The 23682-nt window shown below is 36.4% G+C and overlaps 1 protein-coding gene across 1 annotated transcript in view; it reads right to left on the reverse strand.

The window, feature by feature from the left end:
- The window catches only part of LOC142348469 (uncharacterized), a 30416-nt gene continuing 6734 nt past the window's right edge, over window positions 1-23682 (reverse strand). The window contains exons 3-5 of the mRNA XM_075399846.1: window positions 20200-20582; window positions 3230-3396; window positions 1-500 (exon numbers count right to left, since the gene is read on the reverse strand). Of these exons, the coding sequence (XP_075255961.1) occupies window positions 405-500; window positions 3230-3396; window positions 20200-20582 (646 nt within the window). The 3' untranslated portion in view covers window positions 1-404. The remainder of the gene's footprint in view (window positions 501-3229; window positions 3397-20199; window positions 20583-23682) is intronic.

Consider the following 23682-nt stretch of genomic DNA (forward strand, 5'->3'; position numbering starts at 1 on the left):
ACAAAATAATGTGAATTGATTTTCATCCATTTGAGGTAATGAAAGACAACATGAAATTACAATCAGATTCGAGAATCAAGTTGAATTTCACCAAACTGCAGTTGACTTAGACACTTTTTTTGTTAACATTTGAAGCACGGCAGAAATCAATCAATTACAATGACAAAGCCTAATCAATGATTGTGATTTACAATTTAGTGAATCAAGGTGAATCAATTGGTAAATTACCTAATCAGTGATACAACTAGAGCAGAGAATACACTCAACGGCATAAAAACGCAGCCTCTAGTATTTTCAACAACGATTTGTGTTTTGCCAGCACAGTTTTTTCCACAAAGTCAAACAATGCTTCAGCACTTGTGATCCGCTACACATGGCAAAGTTGCTTGGGTACGAAGTTTGTTTCACTTGAGTTTGTATATTTCCACCAGGAAAGTGTTGCCCTTGAACGTGTCCCGGTCGATCTCGTTCAAAATGTAATTGAAGTTGCCTTCTCCGTCCTAAGGATAAAAGTTTCAGTTCTGCAAGGAACGTAAAATATATATAAGGTAGGAGAAAAAGCGGACTGAGACGTGTTTTTGGAAAAGCTCAAAATAAAAAAGCATTATTTTATACAAACGGGTGTGATGTATGTGATGGACTTGAAATCCTGTAAGATATCCTCATTTGACCTCAACTCCTGTAATTGAAGTCAGCAAAACTCAAATTGAGGGAGCACAGAAGTTATTTTGAGAGTGACGAAAATTAAGTGGGACCGAACATGAACAACATAGTCGGCAAATTGCCGGAAAGTAGCCGCCATTGACCTGTGTGACGCACATTGGGATTAATACAGAAAACGAAAAAATTGAGTGATAGAAATGAACAGAATTTTCTAAGTGTCAAAGTGTTCTTATATTGTGTGAAAATTGCGCATATTCGGCAAGATTCTAAAATTACAATTAGCTCAGCTTCTAAACCGAAAGTTATTAAGCGGAATACTAAAGTCAGCTAGCAATCGCTTTTATGAACTTTGATAAACTATTTGCCCGTGTTCACTACATTGTCTATTTCAATGCGTGAAATTTATAATCCATTCATTTGAAACAGTGAGGTAAGTCAGAATTCAAACGAGAAAATCGTTGACTTATGTAAAACGAAAAACGTGATCAAAAGGTAAAGCGAATTAAAAAAAACATAGCAGGACAATTCCTGACGTACAATTCAAAGCAATTTCATTGACTAATCAAAAAAGTGGACCTAAAACGGACTATGAGTGAATTGGGAAAACCATTTCTAAAAAAATCCGATCAAAAAACACAAAAAAACTCAAATCAATGTCAAATTGCCGCATGTCAACAAAAAACCACTAGCGAGAAATGAAAAGTTGGTTCAAACGAAAAATCTATGCCTAAAATGAACTATGAATGGATTGGAAAAACCATTTAGAAGAAAAATCCGGTCGAAAAAGTTGAAAAAACAGTAAAAATCAAAGTGAAATTGCAGCATGTAACAAAAAACCACCAGGAAATTTTTGTTCAAACACCGCTTTCTCAGACTACTTTTAAATTAGAGCGAAAAAATTACCGTGAAGCCACTCGCTTTGTCGCTCCACTTACCATTTGGGCGTGACCAAAATCACAACTCCAATTTGACTTCAAAAATCTTGAAAATATGTGAACAGATCTTTAAGAAAAGACAGCGCGCCAATACAATTAGAATTCTTTGAATTGTAAAAAAGAGAGCGTCCAATCAATAGTCTTTGAGAGGCTGATGGCGACTAAAAATCGTTCCGCTAAGAGTATAGATTGAGTACTACAAAAGTTTCAAAACATAACAGGAAAATAGCCGTCATTGTTAACACTGATCAATTTAATTTTCTCCAATTGTAAAAAGTGTCCTATTTTTTATTAGATTTGCTAAACAAGAGAGATGTCAAAAAGATTTCACGCAAATTTCGACGAAGTAAAAGAAAAACAAAAATAGGAGCTCAAAAATAGCCTTCTGAGATGAGGGCGGCTATTAATTACTACAAACTTCGTTTGAGATTAATTAAACTAACCAAATAACTTTTGGCAAATTTTTCTCAAACGACGTCGAGCATTTGGCTCAGTCAATAGCTAACTGTAGCACAGAGGCGCTAGTCTAAGCTTAATTGAGTGGGGTGGGGCTGGAGCGAAGTAGGGGGAGGGTTGAGCGGAGTGGGGAGAGGGATGGGTAGGCAGAGTGGGAGGGAGGCAGGCAAGTGTGCGGGGTTAAGGGTAAAAAGAGGCAGAGGGTGATGTGGAGGGGGGGGGGGATCCGTCTCCTCAACGGTTTTGGTGAATGGCGTACTCAAAGACTAGTAAAGCGTATAGCTGTAAGAGAGCTTAGTAAGCATTCAGAGTGAAACTGCTCAGAGACAAGAAAAAGTCACTTGGTCAGAAAAAAATGATCAAGCGAAAAATCGCATTCGATTCTTCAATTCGTAAAAAACCTAAGAGAAGGTCATTAACATCTCGCTATCACAACTATGAAAAAAGAAAATAGGCGAGAAGTTAAACGAAACTTAATTACCCTATCTCAGTTTTTTTTAAGAAAACCTGCCAGAATTCTACAAATGGAAAGATATCAGAGTTGTAATACCTAAAAGATAGTGTGGAATTTAACGCCCCGAAGGAGAAAATGATTTTATCAGAGATTATTGGTGACCAAAACTATGATTTGGGTTACAATTGAGGTACAAGCTGATTTAAATTGTGAATGAGTGGGCAATTTAGATCACCTGAAAATCAGTCAAGCAGTCGGATTATTCAATCAAAAAGTCAGATTATTCACAAGAATAATAGGAAAATGTTGGAGTGCAATTAAAAGTTGGGTGATATTCTTAAAAGTAGAGAAGTATATGGAAAAGCCTGATATGAGGGTAGATAGTGCACAAAATCTTATTTGTCAGATTTTTTATAGATAGAATTGACTTTAGCGGTGCTATATATTTTGTAAAACAATTCTGTAGTAGAAACACAGGAATCTAATTTTAAAAGTTAATAATAGCGGTGAAAAATTGATTGAACAAAGTTAGTGCGAATAAGCCCAGGCCCCCAGCTCTTTCTGAACACAAATGAAAGAACGCAAGCAATTTACAGCACACTGACGCAATTTCAACTCAGCAAAATTTACTCAGGGCATAGGGCATAAGGAAATGAATGGCTTCTAATGACTTCTAACATTTGTAGAAGACAATCAAAACTGTTATCTTGTTTTTCTTTACCAAACTGGCGTGGCACATGGTCTGTGGTTGCTCCTCGTAGTAGACCTTGTCACAGAGCTGTTGGAACAGCACTCTATTCTCCAACTTGTGATCCTTCTTCAGATTATTAAGCTTATACTCCTGTCTGTAGGGCAACCAATAGTACGCTGGTTTCTTGTCAGCCTCCACTAAAAAGAGATTTGTTCAATTATACTGCCGTTTCAGACTGAAGAAAGGTAAGAGAAAAATTAGAAAAATTGCTTCTGGACAAAAATTAACTTCTGCATTTTTTCAATACTTCAACATATCTGGCAGATTGCCATAAAATGGCCGCAGCAGCTTCGTAGATCTACAGTTTCAAATAGATTATAGAAAAACAGAGAATAAGAGAATTATCGTTTTTATTAATAGTTGAGACGTTATATTTTGATTAAGATTCTGCATAATTCATACCTGCTTCTATAAGCTGCTATCAAATAACCTTCAAACAGAGTGACAAAAACTCAGTGAACTTTTCTCCTTGAGTAACTAAAAGTCATTTTTAAAGCGAGCAGGGTTGAAAGTTAGGTACGTTTTTGAAAGTTAAGGCGTTTTTGAAAGTGAGGTACGCCATGTGTGACCAAAAAGTTAATCACGCAAATGACCAAAGGAATCAACAGAAGATGTTACCCACGACAAAAAATTTACACACGAACTTTACTCAAAACTACTTGAACGAATGAACAGAAGTCAAATAAGAAGTGATCGTGACGTCATTTGGTCGGAACAAAAATCGTATCGTTTCCGTTTGTGCCCGCAGTACGTTATAATCCCCCACTGACAGAGCGCATCCCATTACATAAACATAACCGACTAACGTCGGGCAAATTGCTCTCAAACGACCGGCGAGCGGTTGGCTTCGTCAGTACCTAACCACGGTTTTGGGAGGCTAGCTTTATCTTAATTAGAGAGGCGTGGGATGGGGTTAATAGAAGATGACATCACGGCACAAAACTGCAGCTGAAGTGCCTCATCAATAAACCAACGAAAGAGTTAAGGAGAGAGAGAGAGAGAGAGAGAGAGAGAGAGAGAGAGAGAGAGGTCCTTGGGCCATGGTGCCCGAAAAAACCAAAAATGAGACTTAAATTAGCGAATTTTAAAAAAAATTGCTTGAATTCGTGATAATAAAATCTTGGAATACATTCCACACTAAAAACTCTGTAGCCCAGTATCTATTCCTAGACGAGGTTCTTTGGCTCTTGAGGCTTGATAAACCTATAAAAAATGACAAAAAATTCAAAATACTTGAAAATTGCAAGTTTATCAAAATATCGACATATTTTGTGATATTAAAAAGTTGAACTGTTCCATGGCTAACTAAAATTTTTCAGTAGCCCATCAAACCTTATAAAAGGTTTCCTGGCTCTTGGAGATTGATAAGCTTAGATAATAACAACAAATATTAAAGAATGTTAAGAAATTTGCAAATTTTATCAAATAATTGGAAAAAATAGTAATGTTAAAATGTTGAAAACCATTCCATTGCCACCGGAAACCATGCAGCAACCTAATCACAAATTTTTAATGAGATTGTGGAACTTGAGGCTGAAAAATCCTAGATGAAATTAAACGTCCAAAAAATTGAAAAAAATTGGAACACTGGTCAAAAAGATGCTTAAATTCGTGATGTTAAAATCATGAAACATTCCATTACATCTAGAAACTATACAACATATTATTGAAACACAGAGGAGCCTCTTTGCCTCCTGAGGCTGGATAAACATGTTCTTAGTGGTTGAAGACCCACCATTTTTGCCCCCACACTATTGCCCCCCATTCCCCCACCTGTTGGCCCCACCCCAATTTTAACCCTATCAGGACCGCCGTTCAAAAGTGGACATTGGTCCTGATAGGGGCAAAATTGGGTTCGGGGCAGGAGGTGGGGGAATGGGGGGCAATAGTGTGGGGGCAAAATGGTGGGTCTTCAACCGCTAAGAACCGCTCTTCACACCATATGTATAAGTTTCCGAAACAACTGGAGCTAAAACAGAGCTGAAAGGCTCTCAGAGCACTTAATTCCCGTTGGGCGCCACCTGTTTATCTCGTTTTCGTGAAAGAAAAATATTCTTGTCAGAAAATCGGTTCTAGCGAAAAATTAAAAATTGCATAAAAAACAGCATTAATATATTTGCTACAAACTTTGTTTGAGAGCAATTAAAAACAATAACCGCAATCAGCAAAATCCCCATGGACAGCGGAAACTTAAAAACTTAAAAATTTATAATAATCAAGAGTACAAACATACCCGGCCGATTGCCGGCAAATAGCCGCCATTGATTCCCATTATACTGATTGGGATTGAAAGAACAGAAAAAAATGGGAAAAAACTCGTTGATGTAAGAAAACATTTTTAAAGTGCAAAATATTTTAATTTCATTTTGTTCGATGTACTCCTGTTAGTTAAAGAGAGTATACAGGGCTGCTATCAATAGCAATAAGCAATAGAAATGGTTCTTAAAACTTATAAAAATGAATTTAAAGTAGCGAGCATCTAAAATTGGGCTTTATGTGTTTGTCAAGTTCCAATTTTGTTTTTGTTTTTCGTTACTAATTGTGTTCCTATTAGATTGTTTTGCTAAAAAAAATTGTTAAAACTTGAAAATTTGAAAATCTTTAAATTTGCATGTTTTTAGCGAACAGTTGTTTATTCTGAGAACAGCCCTTCACACCAAAAGTATAAGTCTCGAAAAAAGTTTCAGTGAATAGCAGAGACTACTTGAAGACTAGTGAGCTGAAAAGCTCTAAGAGATCTTAGTACCAAATGGGCGCCAATTCGTTATCCAGTTTTTGAGCACTAAAAGTCAAAAGAGTCAGTCGAAAAATCGGTCAAGCGAAAAATCGCATGTAAAAAAAGTACGAGAGGACTAATATAATTGCTACAAACTACTTTTAACAGCAACTTAAAAATTGTTATGAATCTGGCGCGTGCGTCGGGGGCTGCAAACCTTTTGCAACCATTAAGCTGCGGGCACACGTACTTGAGAAAGCCAAAAAACCTGAAGACAAAACAGAAAACAAGTTTTGACCTACAATTAAAAACATAACCCACTAAACTCAGGCGAATCGAATTGCTCGCAAACAACCGGCGGGCGGTTGGCACCGTCAATAGCTAGTCACCGTTGAGGCTAGTTTTAGCTTAATTAAAGTTTCTTGACGTAAATGCTCTGGGGGGCAACGGTGGGAGGGGTTTGCACTGGGCCCTTACGTCCTGAACGATGTGGAGGGGGTGGGGGTCAACCTCTAAGAATCGCCCTTCGCACAATAAGCATAAATCCACCAAAACAGTTTTTGTGAATCGCATACCCGGAGACTAGTGAGCTGAAAGGCTCTAAGAGAACCTATTGCCCACTGGGCGTTACCTATTTATCTCGCCACTGAGGGCAAAAAGTCAAATGGGTCCAAAGAAAAATCCGTCAAGCAAAAATCGCATAAATTAACCAATAGGAATAAATTAACTGCTAAAAACTTTGTTATAGATTCCCAATAAAAGCGATGAAGCAAAAACAACAGTAAAAAATTTATTTGGTGACCTAAAAAGGCTAAAAAAACAAAAACCTTCAAATCATCAAGCAACTCATAATATTTATCTTTAAAAATAAAAATATAACCAACCAAAGTCAAGAAGAATGCATGGGGTTTTACGCGGCTCGCTCTGGTGGGGGAAAAGGTCAAACTTTAAGAAACGCCCTTCACACTATGAGTATACGTCCCCAAAATATTTTTATGGTCTGCATTCTTGAAGACCAGTGAGCTGAACGGATCTAAAGAACTTAATACCCACTGGGCGCTCTCTTTTGATCCCGTTTCTGAGGACGTAAAGTCAAATGGTTCAGACAAAAACTGGGTCAAGCAAAAAATTGCATAAAAAGACCAACAGGATTAAAATAATGGCTACAAACTTTGTTCGAGAGCAAACAAAAATTATTTCCTAACAAGTGCCTGCCAGTTAAATCAATTATGATAAAACATATCTACTATGATTCAGAGTTAAAAGGGTTAATAGATGATCACATCACGCAAAATAACAGCAGCTGAATTTCAGAATTAACAACAGTCAAGGAAAGAAAGAGAGACAGTGTTAGGGAGATAACACGTGAACGAGAAGGAGAAGGAAAGAATCCCCAACCGACAGAAAGAGAGAGAAAGAGAGTTTTAGAAGTAATTTCCTTGATGAGAATCGAATCTGCAACTCCTAATTTTCCAGCATAAAGTTTGAAAAAACGAATTTTCATAAAAACACTGCTTAATTTAGAGTCATTGAAACAATGATAACCACTCCAATAACACTAACAATTACGCAACAGCTTATTGTCAAACCTTGGAGCAGGTCCCTGGATCCTGATGCCGGAAAAACCAAAATTTAGAGAATACTCAAAAAACTTAAAAAACGTTGCAAATATTTTCAGACAAATTGCTTAAATTGGTGATAATAAAATCCTGAAAACATTCCATTACACCTAGAAACTCTGGGTCAAACGTTAAGAACCGCCCTTCACACCCTGAGTATACGTCTCCAAAACAGTTTTTATAAATAGCAGACTTGAAGACCAGTGAGCTGAATGGCTATAAGAGAACTTAATGTCCATGTATTAATTCAAAGTAAGAATTATTTCCATGATGAGATTCGACTCTGCGAACACTTATTTTCTAGCCTTCTTTTAAATTAAATCATTTAGAAATAAAAACTAAAAAGATCAAAAATTAAAAGAAGTTTCCCAATTTCGCAGTGGAAAAAATTCAAAATTGTTTTAAGTCTCTGCAGTTCTGTCATGTAACTATCTGCAAGACTTTTAAAAGTTTTGTTGGCCAGTGATGTTCGTCAAACTCTTAAAAGGAAAACATTCAAAAATTTTAAAAACAATTGAAACTAAATTCTTGACAAAACTCGTGGTATAAACAACTTCAGAACCATTTCATTGTTTCAGGAGACTATCAGCTTTTTTTCATGACGTAAATGGTTTCACTGGCTAATGAAGTTGCATAATTTTGGAAACATAGCAATGATCTGAAAATTTGAAAAAAAAATAAATTTCAGCAAAAAAATTACTAAAAATCGAGTGATTGAAATATTGATAACCATACCAATAACTTCAACAACTATGCAGCAGCTTCTTGTCAAAGATTGAAGCAGGTTCCAAGGACTGTTGCTGGAAAAATAAAATTATTCAATAATACTCAAAAATCTTGCAAATTTTTTTATACAAATTGCTTAAAGTCGTGATGTTAAAATGTTGAGACATTCCATTACATCTAGAAACTATACAGTAAAAGTTATCGAACCATACAGGAGGTTCTTAGCCGCTTGAGGCTGGATAAACCCAAAAAATGACAAAAATTTTCAAAGAAATTGAAATAAATTGGGAAGTTCATCAAAAAAAATTTCTGATTTTAAAAAGTTGAATATTTTTCCATGGGATATATTAATTTTTCAGTTACATATTAACAAACCCTTAAAGAGGTTTGCTGGCCCTGTCACTGCAAAAATTTGAATGGTGACAGTAAATATCTTAAAAAAATGAAAAAAATTGCAATGTTTGTACAAAAAATGTTAAAATTCGTATTGTTAAAATGAGGAAAACCATTCAATTACCACCACAAACTATGCAGTAACCCTAGAGGAGATTCCTTGAGACCTAGGGTTGAAAACTTCATTAATGATAAAGAATTTCAATAAAAAACTTTCGGTCAATCGAATTGCAAGGGGCTGTACGGCGCTTGCGCTAATGGGGGAAGGGGTCAAACTTTTAGAATCGCCCTTCACCCCATGAGTATATGTCACCAAAACATTTTTATGAAAAGCCTGTTTGCAGACCAGTGAGCTGAAGGGCTCTAATAGAACTTAATGACCAATGAAAAATCCGTCAAGCAAAAAATTGGATTAAAAAGAACAAAGGGACTAAATTAACTGATACAAACTTCCTTTCAGAGCAATAACAATAATTTCCTAACAATCACCAGTTAAATCGTTTATGATAAAACATTTCTACTATGATTCAGAGCTAGGGAGGAAAATAGATGATCATATCATGCCACATAACAACAACTGAAGTCCGGAGTCAACAAAAGAGATCAGGAAAAAGAGAGAGAGAGAGAGAGAGAGAAATAGTATGAGAGAGACAAACAGTGAAGGAGAAAGAGAAGGAAAGAAACTCCCACCGACAGAGAGAGATAGAGCGAGAATTAAGAACAACTTCCATGATGAGATTCGACTCTGCAACTTCTAATTTTCCAGCCTTGTTAGTAATTAAATCTTATTGAAAAAATACTGAAAAGAGCGAAATTAAAAAAAAGATTCTCAATTTGGCATTGGAAGAGTTCAAAATCATTTTTAGTCTCTGCAAATCTGTCATGTAACTCATCTGCAAGACCTAAAAGTTTTCTTTGAAAAGTAAATTTAATCAAAAGTAGCTAAAACTCGATTGATGAAATATTGATAACCATACCAATAACTGTAACAACTATGTTGAAGCTTATTGTCAAACCGTGGAGTAGTTTCCTGGGCCCTGGTGCCGGAAAAACTCAAGAAATTGAATACTACTCAAAAACACTTGAAAAAACTTGTAATTCTTTTTAAACAAATTGCCTAAATTCGTAACATAAAAATCTTAAAAACATTCCATTACATCTAAAAACTATGCCATAGCCTGTTATTAAAACCTGGAGGAAGTTCCTGGAGAAACTTAAAAAATGACAAAAAATTTGAAACAATATTGAAAAATTGCTGATTAAAAAATAGGCAAAATTTGTGACTTTAAAAAGTTTTCAAAAATATTCAATGGCATATATGAATTTTTTAGTTAAAGATTAACAAACCCATAAAGGATTTGGCTGGCCCTGCCACTGCATAAACTTGAATGGTGACACTAAATGTCAAAAAAATGAAAAAGACTGCAAGGATTATACAAAGAAACGTAAAAAAAACTACCACCAGATAATATGCAGAAACCCTAGAGGAGATTCCTTGACACCTAGGATTGAAAACTCAACAAATTACAAAAATTTTTGGTCAACCAAAAAATGGCTTAAAAGAGACCAACAGGACTAATATAATTACAACAAACTTCGTTTGGGGCAATCGAAAAAAAAGATTATTTGACAAAAAACTAGATCTAAAAACCTTCTTTGATTTAATTGAGAGCAATAAAAGGCTCGGGCAAAAACAAATTGGAACACCAAAAGGATAAGTCTCGAAAAAAGTTTCAGTGAATAGCAGAGACTACTTGAAGACTAGTGAGCTGAAAAGCTCTAAGAGATCTTAGTACCAACTGGGCGCCAATTCGTTATCCAGTTTTTGAGCACTAAAAGTCAAAAGAGTCAGTCGAAAAATCGGTCTAGCGAAAAAACGCAAGTAAAAAAACGAGAGGACAAATATAATTGCTACAAACTACTTTTATGAGCAACTTAAAATTTGTTATGTATGAATCTGGCGCGTGAGTCGGGGGCTGCAAACATTTTGCAACCATTAAACTGCGGGCACACGCACTTGAGAAAGACAAAAAACCTGAAGAAAAAACAGAAAACAAGTTTTGACCTACAATTAAAAAACATAACCCACTAACCTCAGGCGAATCGAATTGCTCGCAAACAACCGGCGAGTGGTTGGCACCGTCAGTAGCTAGTCAAGGTTGAGGCCAGTTTTAGCTTAATTAAAGGTTCTTGACGTAAATGCTCCGAGGGGCAACGGTGGGAGGGGTTTGCACGGGGCCCTTACGTCCTGAACGATGTGGAGGGGGTGGGAGTCAATCTCTAGGAACCGCCCTTGGCAAAATAGGCATAAAGTCATCAAACAGTTTTTGTGAATCGCATACCCGGAGACTAGTGAGCTGAAAAGCTCTAAGAGATCTTAGTACCAACTGGGCGCCAATTCGTTATCCAGTTTCTGAGTACGAAAAGTCAAAAGCGTCAGTCGAAAAATCGGTCTAGCGAAAAAACGCATGTAAAAAAACGAGAGGACTAATATAATTGCTACAAACTACTTTTATGAGCAACTTAAAAATTGTTATGTATGAATCTGGCGCGTGAGTCGGGGGCTGCAAACATTTTGCAACCATTAAACTGCGGGCACACGCACTTGAGAAAGACAAAAAACCTGAAGACAAAACAGAAAACAAGTTTTGACCTACAATTAAAAAACATAACCCACTAAACTCAGGCGAATCGAATTGCTCGCAAACAACCGGCGAGTGGTTGGCACCGTCAGTAGCTAGTCAAGGTTGAGGCTAGTTTTAGCTTAATTAAAGGTTCTTGACGTAAATGCTCCGGGGGGCAACGGTGGGAGGGGTTTGCACGGGGCCCTTACGTCCTGAACGATGTGGAGGGGGTGGGAGTCAATCTCTAGGAACCGCCCTTCGCACAATAAGCATAAAGTTACCAAAACAGTTTTTGTGAATCGCATACCCGGAGACTAGTGAGCTGAAATGCTCTAAGAGATCCTATTGCCCACTGGGCGCTACCTGTTTATCTCGCCCCTGAGTGCAGAAAGTCAAATATGTCCAAAGAAAAATCCATCAAGCAAAAATCGCATAAAAGAACCAATAGGAATGAATTAATTGCTAAAAACTTTGTTATAGATTCCCAAAAAAATCGATGACGCAAAAACAACAGTAAAAAATTTATTTGGTGACCTAAAAAGGCTAAAAAAAACAAAAACCTTCAAATCAACAAGCAACTCATAATATTTATCTTTAAAAATTAGAATATAACCAACCAACGTCAAGAAAAATGCATGGGGCTTTACGCGGCTTGCGCTGGTGGGGGAAAATGTCAAACTTTAAGAAACGCCCTTCACTCTATGAGTAGACGTCTCCAAAATATTTTTATGGTCTGTATTCTTGAAGACCAGTGAGCTGAACGGATCTAAAGAACTTAATACCCACTGGGCGCTCTCTTTTTATCCCGTTTCTGAGGACGTAAAGTCAAATGGTTCAGACAAAAACTGGGTCAAGCAAAAAATTGCATAAAAAGACCAACAGGATTAAAATAACGGCTACAAACTTCATTTGAGAGCAAACAACAACTATTTCCTAACAAGTGCTAGTTAAATCAATTATGATAAAACTTATCTTAAATAATTCAGAGTTTGGGAGGGTAATAGATGATGACATCACGCCACATAACAACAGCTGAAGTTCGGAATCAACAAAAGAGATCAGGAAAGTGAGATAGTGTGAGAGAGATTTATCGTGAACGAGAAAGAGAAAGAAAGAAACCCCAACTGACAGAGAGGACTTGAGAGAGAGAGAGAGAGAGAGAGAGAGAGAGAGAGAGAGCGAGAAATAGGAATAGTTTCCATGAGTAGATTCGAATTCTGCAACTTCTAGTTTTTTACCTTGTTAGTAATTCAATCGTATAGAAAAAAACTTGATATTAAAATCTTGAAAACATTCCATTACATCTAGAATCTATGCAGTAGCCTACTATTAAAACCTTAAGGAAGTTCCGTGGCTGTTTAGCCTGGAGAAATCCAAAAAACGAAAAAAATTTCTGAAAAAATTTAGATAATTGCAGATTTTATCAAAAAAACCAAAGTTTGAAACTTTAAAAAGTTGAAATCTATTCCATGTCCAACATGAAATTTTCGGTAACGTAATAACAAGCCCTTTAAAAGGTTTGCTGACAATGGCGCTGCAAAAAAGTATGGTGACAGTGAAGGTCAAAAAAAACTGCAAGACTTGTACAATAAAAATGTTAAAATTCGTATTGTTAATATGATGAAAACCATTCAATTAGCACGAGAAGCTATGCAATAACCCTAGAGGAGGTTCCTTGACAACTACGGCTGAAAACTCAAAACCTGGCGAAACTTTTTAATTAAAAAACTTCCAGTCAAGCAAAAAATCGCATGAAAAAGACCAACGGGAACAATATAGTTACTACAAACTTCGTTTGAGGGCAATTAAAAAGAACATTTTTTGACAAAAAACTAGACCTAAAACCCTTATTTGATTTAATGGAGAGAAATTGAAAATAGAAATTAAAGCTTTATATCCTCAAAACTGCTGCAAAAAATTGATAATCAAAAATAACTTTACGACAAATAGGAGCATAATAGATTCCCAATAATTGCCATGAAGCAAACCAACAGTCAAAAATTTGCTTTGGTAATCAAAAATGTTAGAAAAAACTAAGAAGTCTTTGTGTCATCTAAGAACTCATAATTTTTGTCTTTAAAAGTTTAAATCATAACCAAATAACATTGATCGAATTGCACGCGGCTGCAGGGGGTTTGCTTTGATGGGGGGGGGGAGGGGTCAAATTCTAAGAACCGCCCTTCTCACCTTGAGTATACGTCTCCAAAATAGTTTGTTTTGGAATAGCATACTTGAAAAGCAGTGAGCTGAACGGAACTTAGAGAACTTAATTCTATCTGCGCGCCACCTTTTCATCCCATTTTGAGGTTAAAAATTGAAATGGTCCGGCAGAAGATCTGTCCAGTGGAAATTCGCACAAAATTGACCCCAGGAATAAAGAGAGTTGCTAGAAACAAATTGAAGTTTGCCAGTCAAAACCAAAGCAAACCTCTTAACCAAAAGCTATTAAAAGCAAAACGAACTTGGAAGCTGCTCAAGAACAAATTTTTTTGCTTGCTTACAGAAAAATGCTTCACAGCCCAATTTATTCCTTTCTGGAAACCAGCGGTATAAATATTACCTCTTTTCGCTCCACACTCTTTTTGGTTCAGCAGTAAAAAAACTTGGTATTTTTTTCCTGAAATGCAATTTCGTTCTGCGTTTCTCTCTATTGAAATTGATTAGGACAAAAACGTAGCTGGACAAATTCCGGGAACAGCTCGAAAAGCGGACCTTTCTAAGAACAGTACTTCACACCAAAAATGTAAATTTTCAAAACAGTTTTTGTGAATTGCTGGGGTTAATTGGAGACTAGTGAGCTGAAATGCTCTGAGAGCTCTTAAAACCTAATGGGCGCTAACTCGATATCCAGTTTCTGAGGACCAAAAGTCAAATGGGTCAGACGAAAAATCGGTCAAGCGAAAAATTGCATAAAAAACAAGCAAGATTATTATAATTGCAACAAACTACGTTTGAGAGCAATAAACAATTGTTTCCTAAAAAGTGCTAGTTAAATCATTTATGATTTAAAAAATTAACTACAGTTCAACGTTAATCAGGGTAATAGATGATGACGTCACGCCACATAACCGCAGCTGAAATGAGGCATCAGCAAAAAGTGTTAAGGAAAAAGAGGAAGAGTGTGAGAGAGATAAAACGTGAATGAGAAAAAGAAGGAAAGAAACCTCAACTGACAGAGAGAGGAAGCTAGGACTATTCTATGATGAGATTCCACTCTGCAACTTTTAGTTATCTAGCCTTGTTAGTAATTGAATCTTTCCAGATTTCGCAGTAAAAAAATTTCAAAACCATATTTTGTCTCGAGTTCTGTCAAAAACTAGAGTTCTGTCATGAACTGGAGTTCTGTCATGTAACCCATTTGCAGGACATAAAACTTTTCCCTGGCCAGTAATGATCGATAACCTAAGAAAAGGACAAAAATATTCAAAAATTATAAAAACAATTGAAAATTTTATCAAATTTTTACGAAAAATTGTAAAATTATCATCATCATCAGAACCATTTCACATGTTTCAATGGCTCGTAAAGATCCATAAACCTGGAATATACAAATTTTCCAAAAAATTAAAAAATTTTAAATTTTATCAAAGAAATTGCTAAAACTGGAGTCATTAAAACATACCATTAACAGTGCATAAACTATAAAAACTATGCAACAGCTTTTTACAAAACTTGGAGCAGGTCCTTTGGAGCAAGTCCCTTCGTGATATTAAAATTTGAAAAACATTGCATTACAACTAGAAACTACACAGTAACCTGTTATCAAACCCTAGAGGAAGTTCCTTGGCTCTTGGAGCTGGAATAACCTGAAAAATGACAAAAATTTTCGAAAAATTTGAAAAAATTGCAAGTTTTATATTAAAAAATTGATAAAATTTGTGATATTAAAAAATTGCCAAAAAATTATTCCATGGCCAATAAAAACTTTCCAGTAACTTATTATCAAACCCTAAGGAGGTTTACTTGACCCCTGGGTAGAAAAAAACTTGAATAATGATAAAAATAACAAAAAAATGACACCTAGGTCTGATAAAACTCAAAAATGACAAAAATTTTTGAAGAGTCTGAAAAAAAATGAGAAAATTGTTATAAATTTGCGTATTTAAGCGAGCGTTTTTCGTCAGTAGATAGCCATCGGGGGGGGGGGGGGGTTCAAAAGGGGGTGGGGGAAATAATGGGGGTCAACTGTGGTTGGAGGTCTTAAACCTCCAAGAACCACTCTTCACACCATAAGTATAAGTCTTCAAAACAGTTTGAGCTGATACGGAGCTGAAAGGCTCTAAGAGCACTTAATGCCCGCTGGGCACTACCTGTTTATCCATTTTTGAGGACGAAAAATCAAATGGGTCAGACGAAAAATCGGTCAAGCGGAAAATTGTATAAACAGGACAAATATAATTGCTACAAACGTCGTTTGAGAGCAATTAAAAACTAGAGAGAATGAGAAATGACGTCACAGGCGCAAACGCGTTTAGTGAGAAGCTCTTGAACGACAGGCGGGTGGACAAACATTTGACCCCACCAGCGTTCGGACCACTGACCTCCCGATCCATAACCAGATGCATTGCCCACTCGGTTATCAGTTCCTACTTTTTTTAGATGCTGCATTCAATTTTATATTAGCAACAAGCTTTACTTCGGAGTGAGAGCAATAGAGACCACTCAAAAATGAAGAACGAAAGCAGGAAAAGGTCACTTCAGAAGTCAAAGAATGTTCTAGAAAAGCATCAGACAATGCTGCCGCATTGGACAAAAGAAAGCATCAGACGAAAAAACTACGATCACAGCTTCGCAGCTATAATTAGCCTGGAAAATTAGAAAATTTCATTTACTACTTAGATAGTACAACTACACGCACGAAAGAAAAACTTTGTTCCATGCAATTGAGACCATTAAAAGGCGGTAAAACAATAGGAAAGCATTAACTAGCTCACAAAAATCTTGATAATTTAGAGAGCGAATAAAAAATTAGAAATGGAGAAAGAATGTAACAAGTTTCTGGTTTTTTGGTTATTTTTTACATCGAAACTGCTTAGTACCAAAAAGTTTAAAAGAATTTGTAATAAAACATGCCAGGAGAATGGGGCTTTAATTGCGTTGATAATAAATGAAAAAAGGCAGTGAAATGACCAAAGTGTGGCTAAAATTTTCTAAAAATCCGTACACTAGTTGGAAAATCTTTGAAGCAGCGCAATGCTCTTTTTAATCATAGAATTCTTCAACATGTTTTCCTATTATGTACAACGACCTATTACACAAAATAAAAAAACTTAAAACCAAAAAAAACAGCATGAAAAGCAGAAACTTACTCGCTCTTTGCAAAAAAGTTTTTCACGGCTACTTTTCTCGGCTACGTTTCAGAAGAACATAGAAAGCAGCATCTCTTTTCCTCCTTCAAAACTTTCACCAAAACAATTTTTCTTCAAACGTTATTCACTACCTGAAATTCACAATTCTGTGCTTGCTCACTTATCAGAAGAAATAGCCGAAAGAGTTCTGGAAACAACTCAAAGAGTTGTCCATGTGAGGAGAGACGTCCTCACTTTGCCAATTAACTGGTACCTAATAAGCCGACTAATTATTTAAAAATGAGTCATAAATGAAAAAATAGAGCCCATTATGCTGATTGAACTGATAAAAAAAGCAAATTTCAATTAGTTCTTTTTATAATAAAAATGCACGTAACAACAAAAACTTTTGTGCAATTGAAAACACCAAATTGTTCGCACACCCTCCTTGAAAAAACCATATCAAAATCTCAAAGTTTTTTTTAAATATTTTGAAATCAAATAAAAAATCAGAAACCGAAAAATTATTTATGATTTTTTATATCAATATTTTGTCATTTTTTTCCAATAATTACACAGTTTTATACAATAAACACTGCAGCAATTGGTATAAAAAACTTTGAGCAACAGGTGTTTTTTCAATTCCAGTGAATATGATAAACAAAACAATGATCAAAAAGTTTGAATGGATGGAATAACTTGCAAAACAATTATCAAATTTGACAAAAGCCATAAGTCAGATTAAGCATTAAAAAATGTAAACACTATTCGAGCATGCTTAAGAATTTTAGTGTGGCCTATTTAAACAACTGATCAAAAATATACAATGAAGGCAAAGAAAACGGCCTGAAAAACCGTAAGTGAACAAAAATTGCCATCACTCCTAGATTTGTTTGACACTTGAACCATTTAAAATTTTTTCACGCGTATCTATTCCTGCTTTAAAGTTCGCTCCAGTAATAATGATGTTAAGAAACAGACGTTTCTCTAATACTCACCTTTGAGTCGTAAGAAACATAACATAACCAACTAACGTCGGGCGAATTCCTCTCAAGCCACCAGGGGATCATAGATGCAACCTTTGGGATGGGGGTCAACTGATTTGGTTGTGGGGGGGGGGGGGTTAGGGCTGGGAGAGCTAGACGCGAAAGGGGTCCAAACGACCAGGCGGAGGAGGGTGGACGGGGGTGAGGGGTGATGGGTGAGTGGGCAAAGGGGGTGAGTTGGGGGTGATTGGTGGTTGTGTTGTGGGTCAGACTCATGATTAAGAACCACCCCCTCACACCATCAAATTGTCGCCAACAATTAACAGTTTTGGTGAATCGCATTCTCAGCGACTGGTTAAGTGTAAGTCTATAAGAGAACTTAAAGTCTCCGAGCGTTACCTGTTTAACCCTTTTTGAGGACGAAAAGACAAATTAGTCAGACGAAAAATCGGTCAAGCGAAAAAACGCCTCAAAAAACCACAGAACTCATATAATTTCTAAAAACATTGTTTGAGAGCAATTATAAATCATAGCGCTACTTCGAATAGTAAACATAACCGACTAAACGTTGGAAGAATTGCTCTCAAACGTCTAGTGGCAGCTCTAATGAATTGCAGCCTGCTCCAGTCGTGGAGGGGAGGGGAGTCTAAATGGGACTAAGAAGTTCAATAGTGGGCTTCAAATAAACACATTAGAGGTTAACATATAACACTGGTAAGATTTAAAGTTAAAACTGGCACCAGTTTCGGCGCACTTTTCAGTTGACTTTTAGTATTAAATTGTTGCCAATTGAGTTCAGCTGTTTGAAATTGTGATTGTGAGGGAATATTAGATCACGTGAAACGCAAAAAGTCAAGGGCGCAAAAGTTACTCAAAAAGTCAAAACTCTCAAGCGAAAATTTTACATAAAAAAACACACACGTTTACAATAATTGCTATGAACTTCGTTCAAGAGCAATTAAAAAGATAATTTTTCAATACTCCTCTGCGGATCTTAAAAAGACAGCGCACCATTACATTTCAAATTCTCTGAATTGTGCAAAGCCAAGAGAAGAAAAACAATAGCCTCACCTATTGCTTTCCCAGGTTGAGGTCCAGACCCAAATTGGTTTATGATCAGACCCATTCGAGTGCACACCCGTGTGTTCCCAGACCAAACTTACAGGGTCTGGACGGAAGTTCGAGTGCACTACAGTCTGGACCATGGTCTGGAGATGGTTAGAGGTCAATTTGGTCTGAAATATCTGATCATAGGTGGATTCGAGCACACTTGGGTCTGATCAGAGGCAACTTCGAGAGCAATTGGGTCTGATGACAACCTCTTCGAGCGCACTTGGGTCTTTCAGAAATGATTTCGAACGCAATTGGGTCCGATAAACGACCATTTCGAGCGCCTGTTTTCTTTTTCATTTTTTTCGTTTTTTTTACTCAGAGATGTTGGCTCTGCCAAGATGCAGCCATAAAGCAGCGTTCTGATCAGAGACTCATCTATAGTCCGATAGATCAGATCAGAAAAAAGAAGTCCAGCTGATAGCAGAGGCAGAAAAGGCCCTTTAGAAGAAATTTTGATCAACTGGAGACCACGATGTTTCTTATGGAAAGCTGTCTAAGCTCATCCATTGAGTCAGAAATATACACTGAACGGTACAAAAAATAAAATTTGTTTTCAAAAGTGGAGTTTCGTTTTTTTAGCAATACTTTTAAAATTGAACTTTCTTTAGTTGAATTAAATACTGCAAACATCAGTTTTTTTAAATGAATATATTATAGCAAAATTAAGAGATTTGTTCATAAGTAAAATCTTTCTGTGATCAGACTATTTCGAGCGCACTTGAGTCTGATCAGAACCGGTTTTGAGCTCGCTTAAGTCTGATCAAAAATGGCTTCGAGCGCAACTGGGTCCGATCATAACCTCTTCGAGCGCAATTGAGTCTGATCATAGTCTGATTAAGGTCTGGGCAATGGTATGAAATTGAGTCTGGACCATGGTTTGAAGATGGTCTGATCAGAACGCCTTCGGTCTGAAAAGTCTGATCAGAGACCCTTTGTGTCTGGAAAGTCTGATCAGAGGCAACTTGGTTCTGGAAAGTCTGATCAGAGATAATTTCGGTCTGGAAAGTCTGATCAGACAAAAATTTGGGTCTGGACCTCAACGTGGGTTGCGACTATTAAAAAAGAAAGAAACCATTACACCAAAACCATTACACCACATAATTGCAATGAATTGATGGTAGCTGACTGTAACAGTTGTGTTGCAATTTCATTTATGTAAACAAGTCGAGGTTCCAGACTGAAGTGATCTAAAATCAAGTGGATATATTTGAGCAGACGAAAGTCTGATCAGATGTGATTTTGCTCCCGCAATAGTCTGACAAATTGTCTGTATATTATAGTGCTGTTTATTTCAAGTCAAGCGACTGATAATTCTATGATAGTACACTTTTTGTCGGAAAAAATTTCTGGTCTCTGGAAAAGAACCTGAACTTGGGTACGGTACGAGTGCAATTCATCTCTCTCCTCTAATCAAGTTCCATTTATTTTCATTGTAATGGTGGTGCAAAATTTGAGCAACTTTTGCTCCCTTTTACCTGGAAGCGAAATCTCCACCCCAATTATCTCCCAGTTCTTCATATCAGGAACCTCAGGTTCAGTGTCCTCCGGTTTAGAAATGAATTGAGTGGCTGATTTCGGTCTCTCATGCATCTCTCTTCCTTTGTCACCCACCTCTTTTCCCTGTAACCCAAAGTCGAATCGTTTGTTTCGGTGCGGTACGTTAGTTGGGGTGCTACATTTCCTTTGCATCTTGTCTCGGTTGTTCCGGTGGCTTCGCTCTCTTCCTGGAGAGAGAGGTCTAAAATAGGTACCACCCTCACACTCCTTATATCCAGTAGACAGGACTTCCTTGGGACCGAATGCCATCTTGCCAATTTCGTCTACGTTCCATCCAGTCACACTCGAATCAAATCGTGACCTAAAGATTAATAATATTTTCTACTTATGACCCTTGCAAACAGGCTGTTCCAAACGCTAGTTGCATGCAGAACTCTGATTAGACACATTCGAATGCGCATTTCCCGGGTCAAGGTTTTTGCTGAAAATTGTGTAAAAAAATGCACTGACAGCCGCTGAAAGAAAATATTTTTCTGTGGATAAATCTTTTATAAATATTCGCTTATTGTGCTGACATTAAAAGGCATTTCTTTGGTAATTTCAGCACTTGCCAACACATTAAGCGGATAGTTATGTAGGATTTATCCGCTGAAATTTTATTCAACGGCTGTCAGCGCATTTCTGGCATAATTCTTAGTATTTTTAGCGCTTATTTTACACACTTTCAGCACTTATTTTACGCATATTCAACGCTTTCCTTAAACAATTGAGATTTTCTGATTTTTTTTTGCTTCTGTACATACAGAAGCAGCACCAGAGCACGACTAAACAGCATTGCAATAGAGCAATCCAACCTAAAACCGAAAACAGTTGGAAATTCCTAGAATGAATGAAACCAGATAGCTTAAAAATAATTGTCTTCCTTTCGTTAGATAAGATTAAAGAGTGACGCTTCACAAACATTTGAACTGCCATTACAAAAACAACGCAGACTTTTGATTGATTAATGGCTCTACAGAATTACAAAAGAGGAGGAACCGCACATGCTGACAACGTTATAAGCAATAGTGAGCAAAACAATTGCATGTAAATTCTTTATGTAAGTACTATGGTGAAAGCGCTGAAATTCTATCGTTTTCTGAAGTGCTGAGTTTTTGCAAGAAATGTGCTGAAATTTGAAGTATTGAATTTATGTACGAAGTTGCAAGATGTGCTGAAATTTTGAAAGAATTGAGCTGAGTCTATTTAAGGCACGTGCTGAAAGTGCTGAAATTCTCTTTTTTATGAAGTTATGTAACGAGTGTTCTGAAAATTTGAAATGTTGAAGTTATGAAAGGATTGTGTTGAATTTTAGTAGAGAATGTGTTGAAAATGCTGAAATTATTTAAGAATTGTGCTGGAAAAGGTCTGAGATTTTGCATGCAATATGTTTACAAATGCTAAATTCTTGTTTTTGAGTTTATTGTCATTATTGTTATTGGGTTTATTGATTTATTTTTGAGTTTCTTGTATATTCTTAAAATTAAACTATTCAGTGTATTCCTTAAAAAATTTCAGCACACTCAGCGCATTTCTTACAAATTTCTCCGCCCACACCCACTCACAACTCGACACGGGTTGTCCCAGAGTCAAAATTGAGCTCATGTATTCAGAGAATAATTTAGTTCAACCTTAGTAAGGTCTGATAGACTGTAGGAAAGACGTTTAAATTCTGAAGCTGATCAGACAATTTTCCGCAAACTGTTCAAAAAATTGTTAAGAGCAACGAGCAGGCAAATGATACTTTTCACAGATATGGTTACTTTAATAACCGAGTCCTTTTTCTCGAAGAAATTTCAGAGAAAAAACTAATGGTCCACCTAGTGTGATAGATTTTTAATTATTTTAGAACACACAAAATCTTAATTGTGGATCACTATGTAAAAAATTTTCCCCAAGAACATTTTTCAGCCGCTATTAGTGCCATATCTGTTTTTTTTTGTATAGCGTAATTAGAAAAGACTTTCATTCTTATTGACTTGGATTCTGTGCGTTTCTTAAATGAGGTTTTCTATAGTACTTCATGTGAATTAAAAAGAAGTTTTTCATTTATTTTACCTGTTAACACTAAGACAATGAAAACAGACAAAAAGAGCGGATAACTAACAGTTTTCTTTGCGTTGAGAAATTCAATTTAGTTCAGCTTGGTTATTAAATATTTTGTTCACTCATATAAAAAAAGAACTAGCAGTTCTCTGAGAACACTGACAGTTTTTTAATGATTTAAAGACTCTTGAGAGAACCCTTTGAAGTCGTATTTTGACTTTACATACGATTTATTTCAGTGCAAAACATTACTTCGTAGTGTTATCTATTATCTCTTACCAATTTCTGTCCATTAAGTAAATTTTTATTCTTCAGTTACAATTACTCATCGCTCTTGGGGCGAGAAAGTTCTATGTAAAATGTATTAAAATTTTGACTCATCATCTGACAGTGATAACAACTATCTCCCCTCTGGTTGGGGAAAAAATAATGTGAAAGAGTATACTAGACGGCTCTCGCTAAAAGCATTGTAGCCAATTGTTGCTTAGCGGAGACCGTTATGAAATGTTCGAGTTTACTGAAGTCAACAGACAACACCTGCGCTTAAAGAAAGATCGCCACTTAGTAAAGCACTCAGTTTGAGTGTTTGTTTGGAAGTTAACGGTACTCCACCAAGAATTTCGGACGCAATTGTAGACAACTACGTTCAACATTTTAGAACAGTTAAAGTCGTGAAAGCAATATACATCTTCATCTGCCGCATAAAGTAATTGCCCCGCTTATGTAGCCGCATTCGAGAGAAAGTTTGATTGCAGCGACAATGTATCAATTACATCAAATGCAACAGCTTTGCTTACTTTCCAAGTGGGACGAAGATGTCTCCTGATCCTGACTGACTTTCTTGTATAAGACTCTTTCTTAAACTACGGATGAGAGGTTTGAGAGAGCAAGCAGACACTATCTTGAATTCAGTGGTGACGTGTAAGAGCATTTTCTAGCCCGAGACATGCAACGGCTTGACCCCAATAAATGAGAAGAACTCCAGCTCTACAGGTTGGGAGTTTTTTTCGGAGTTATACGTCTCGAAACCCAAATTGAATGCTGCACTAATTCTAAACTGATGGTGCCATATGACAACCGAGGCTGAAGTTTTTCGTTATCAAGATTTTCTTGGATAATCTTTTCTGGTGAATTTGGCATATCTGGCGATTAAAAAATGGATTGAAGTTTTCAAAAAGCATTGCAGTTTTTTGGGCTTTAGCTAAATATTTTGAGAGAAAATCAGCGTATAATGTTTTTTTTTCTTGGAATTTGCAAAAACTCAATCATGGTCGATTTATGGGTATGGTTGCTCGATTTTTTTTGATCTCTTGTATATCAAAATTTTTTTAGTATGTAATATATGATTTTTTGAGCGTTCGACATCGAAGGGACCA

Source organism: Convolutriloba macropyga, chromosome 1 (genome assembly GCF_964194025.1).
Source record: "Convolutriloba macropyga chromosome 1, txConMacr16.3, whole genome shotgun sequence".
Lineage (NCBI taxonomy): Eukaryota > Metazoa > Xenacoelomorpha > Acoela > Convolutidae > Convolutriloba > Convolutriloba macropyga.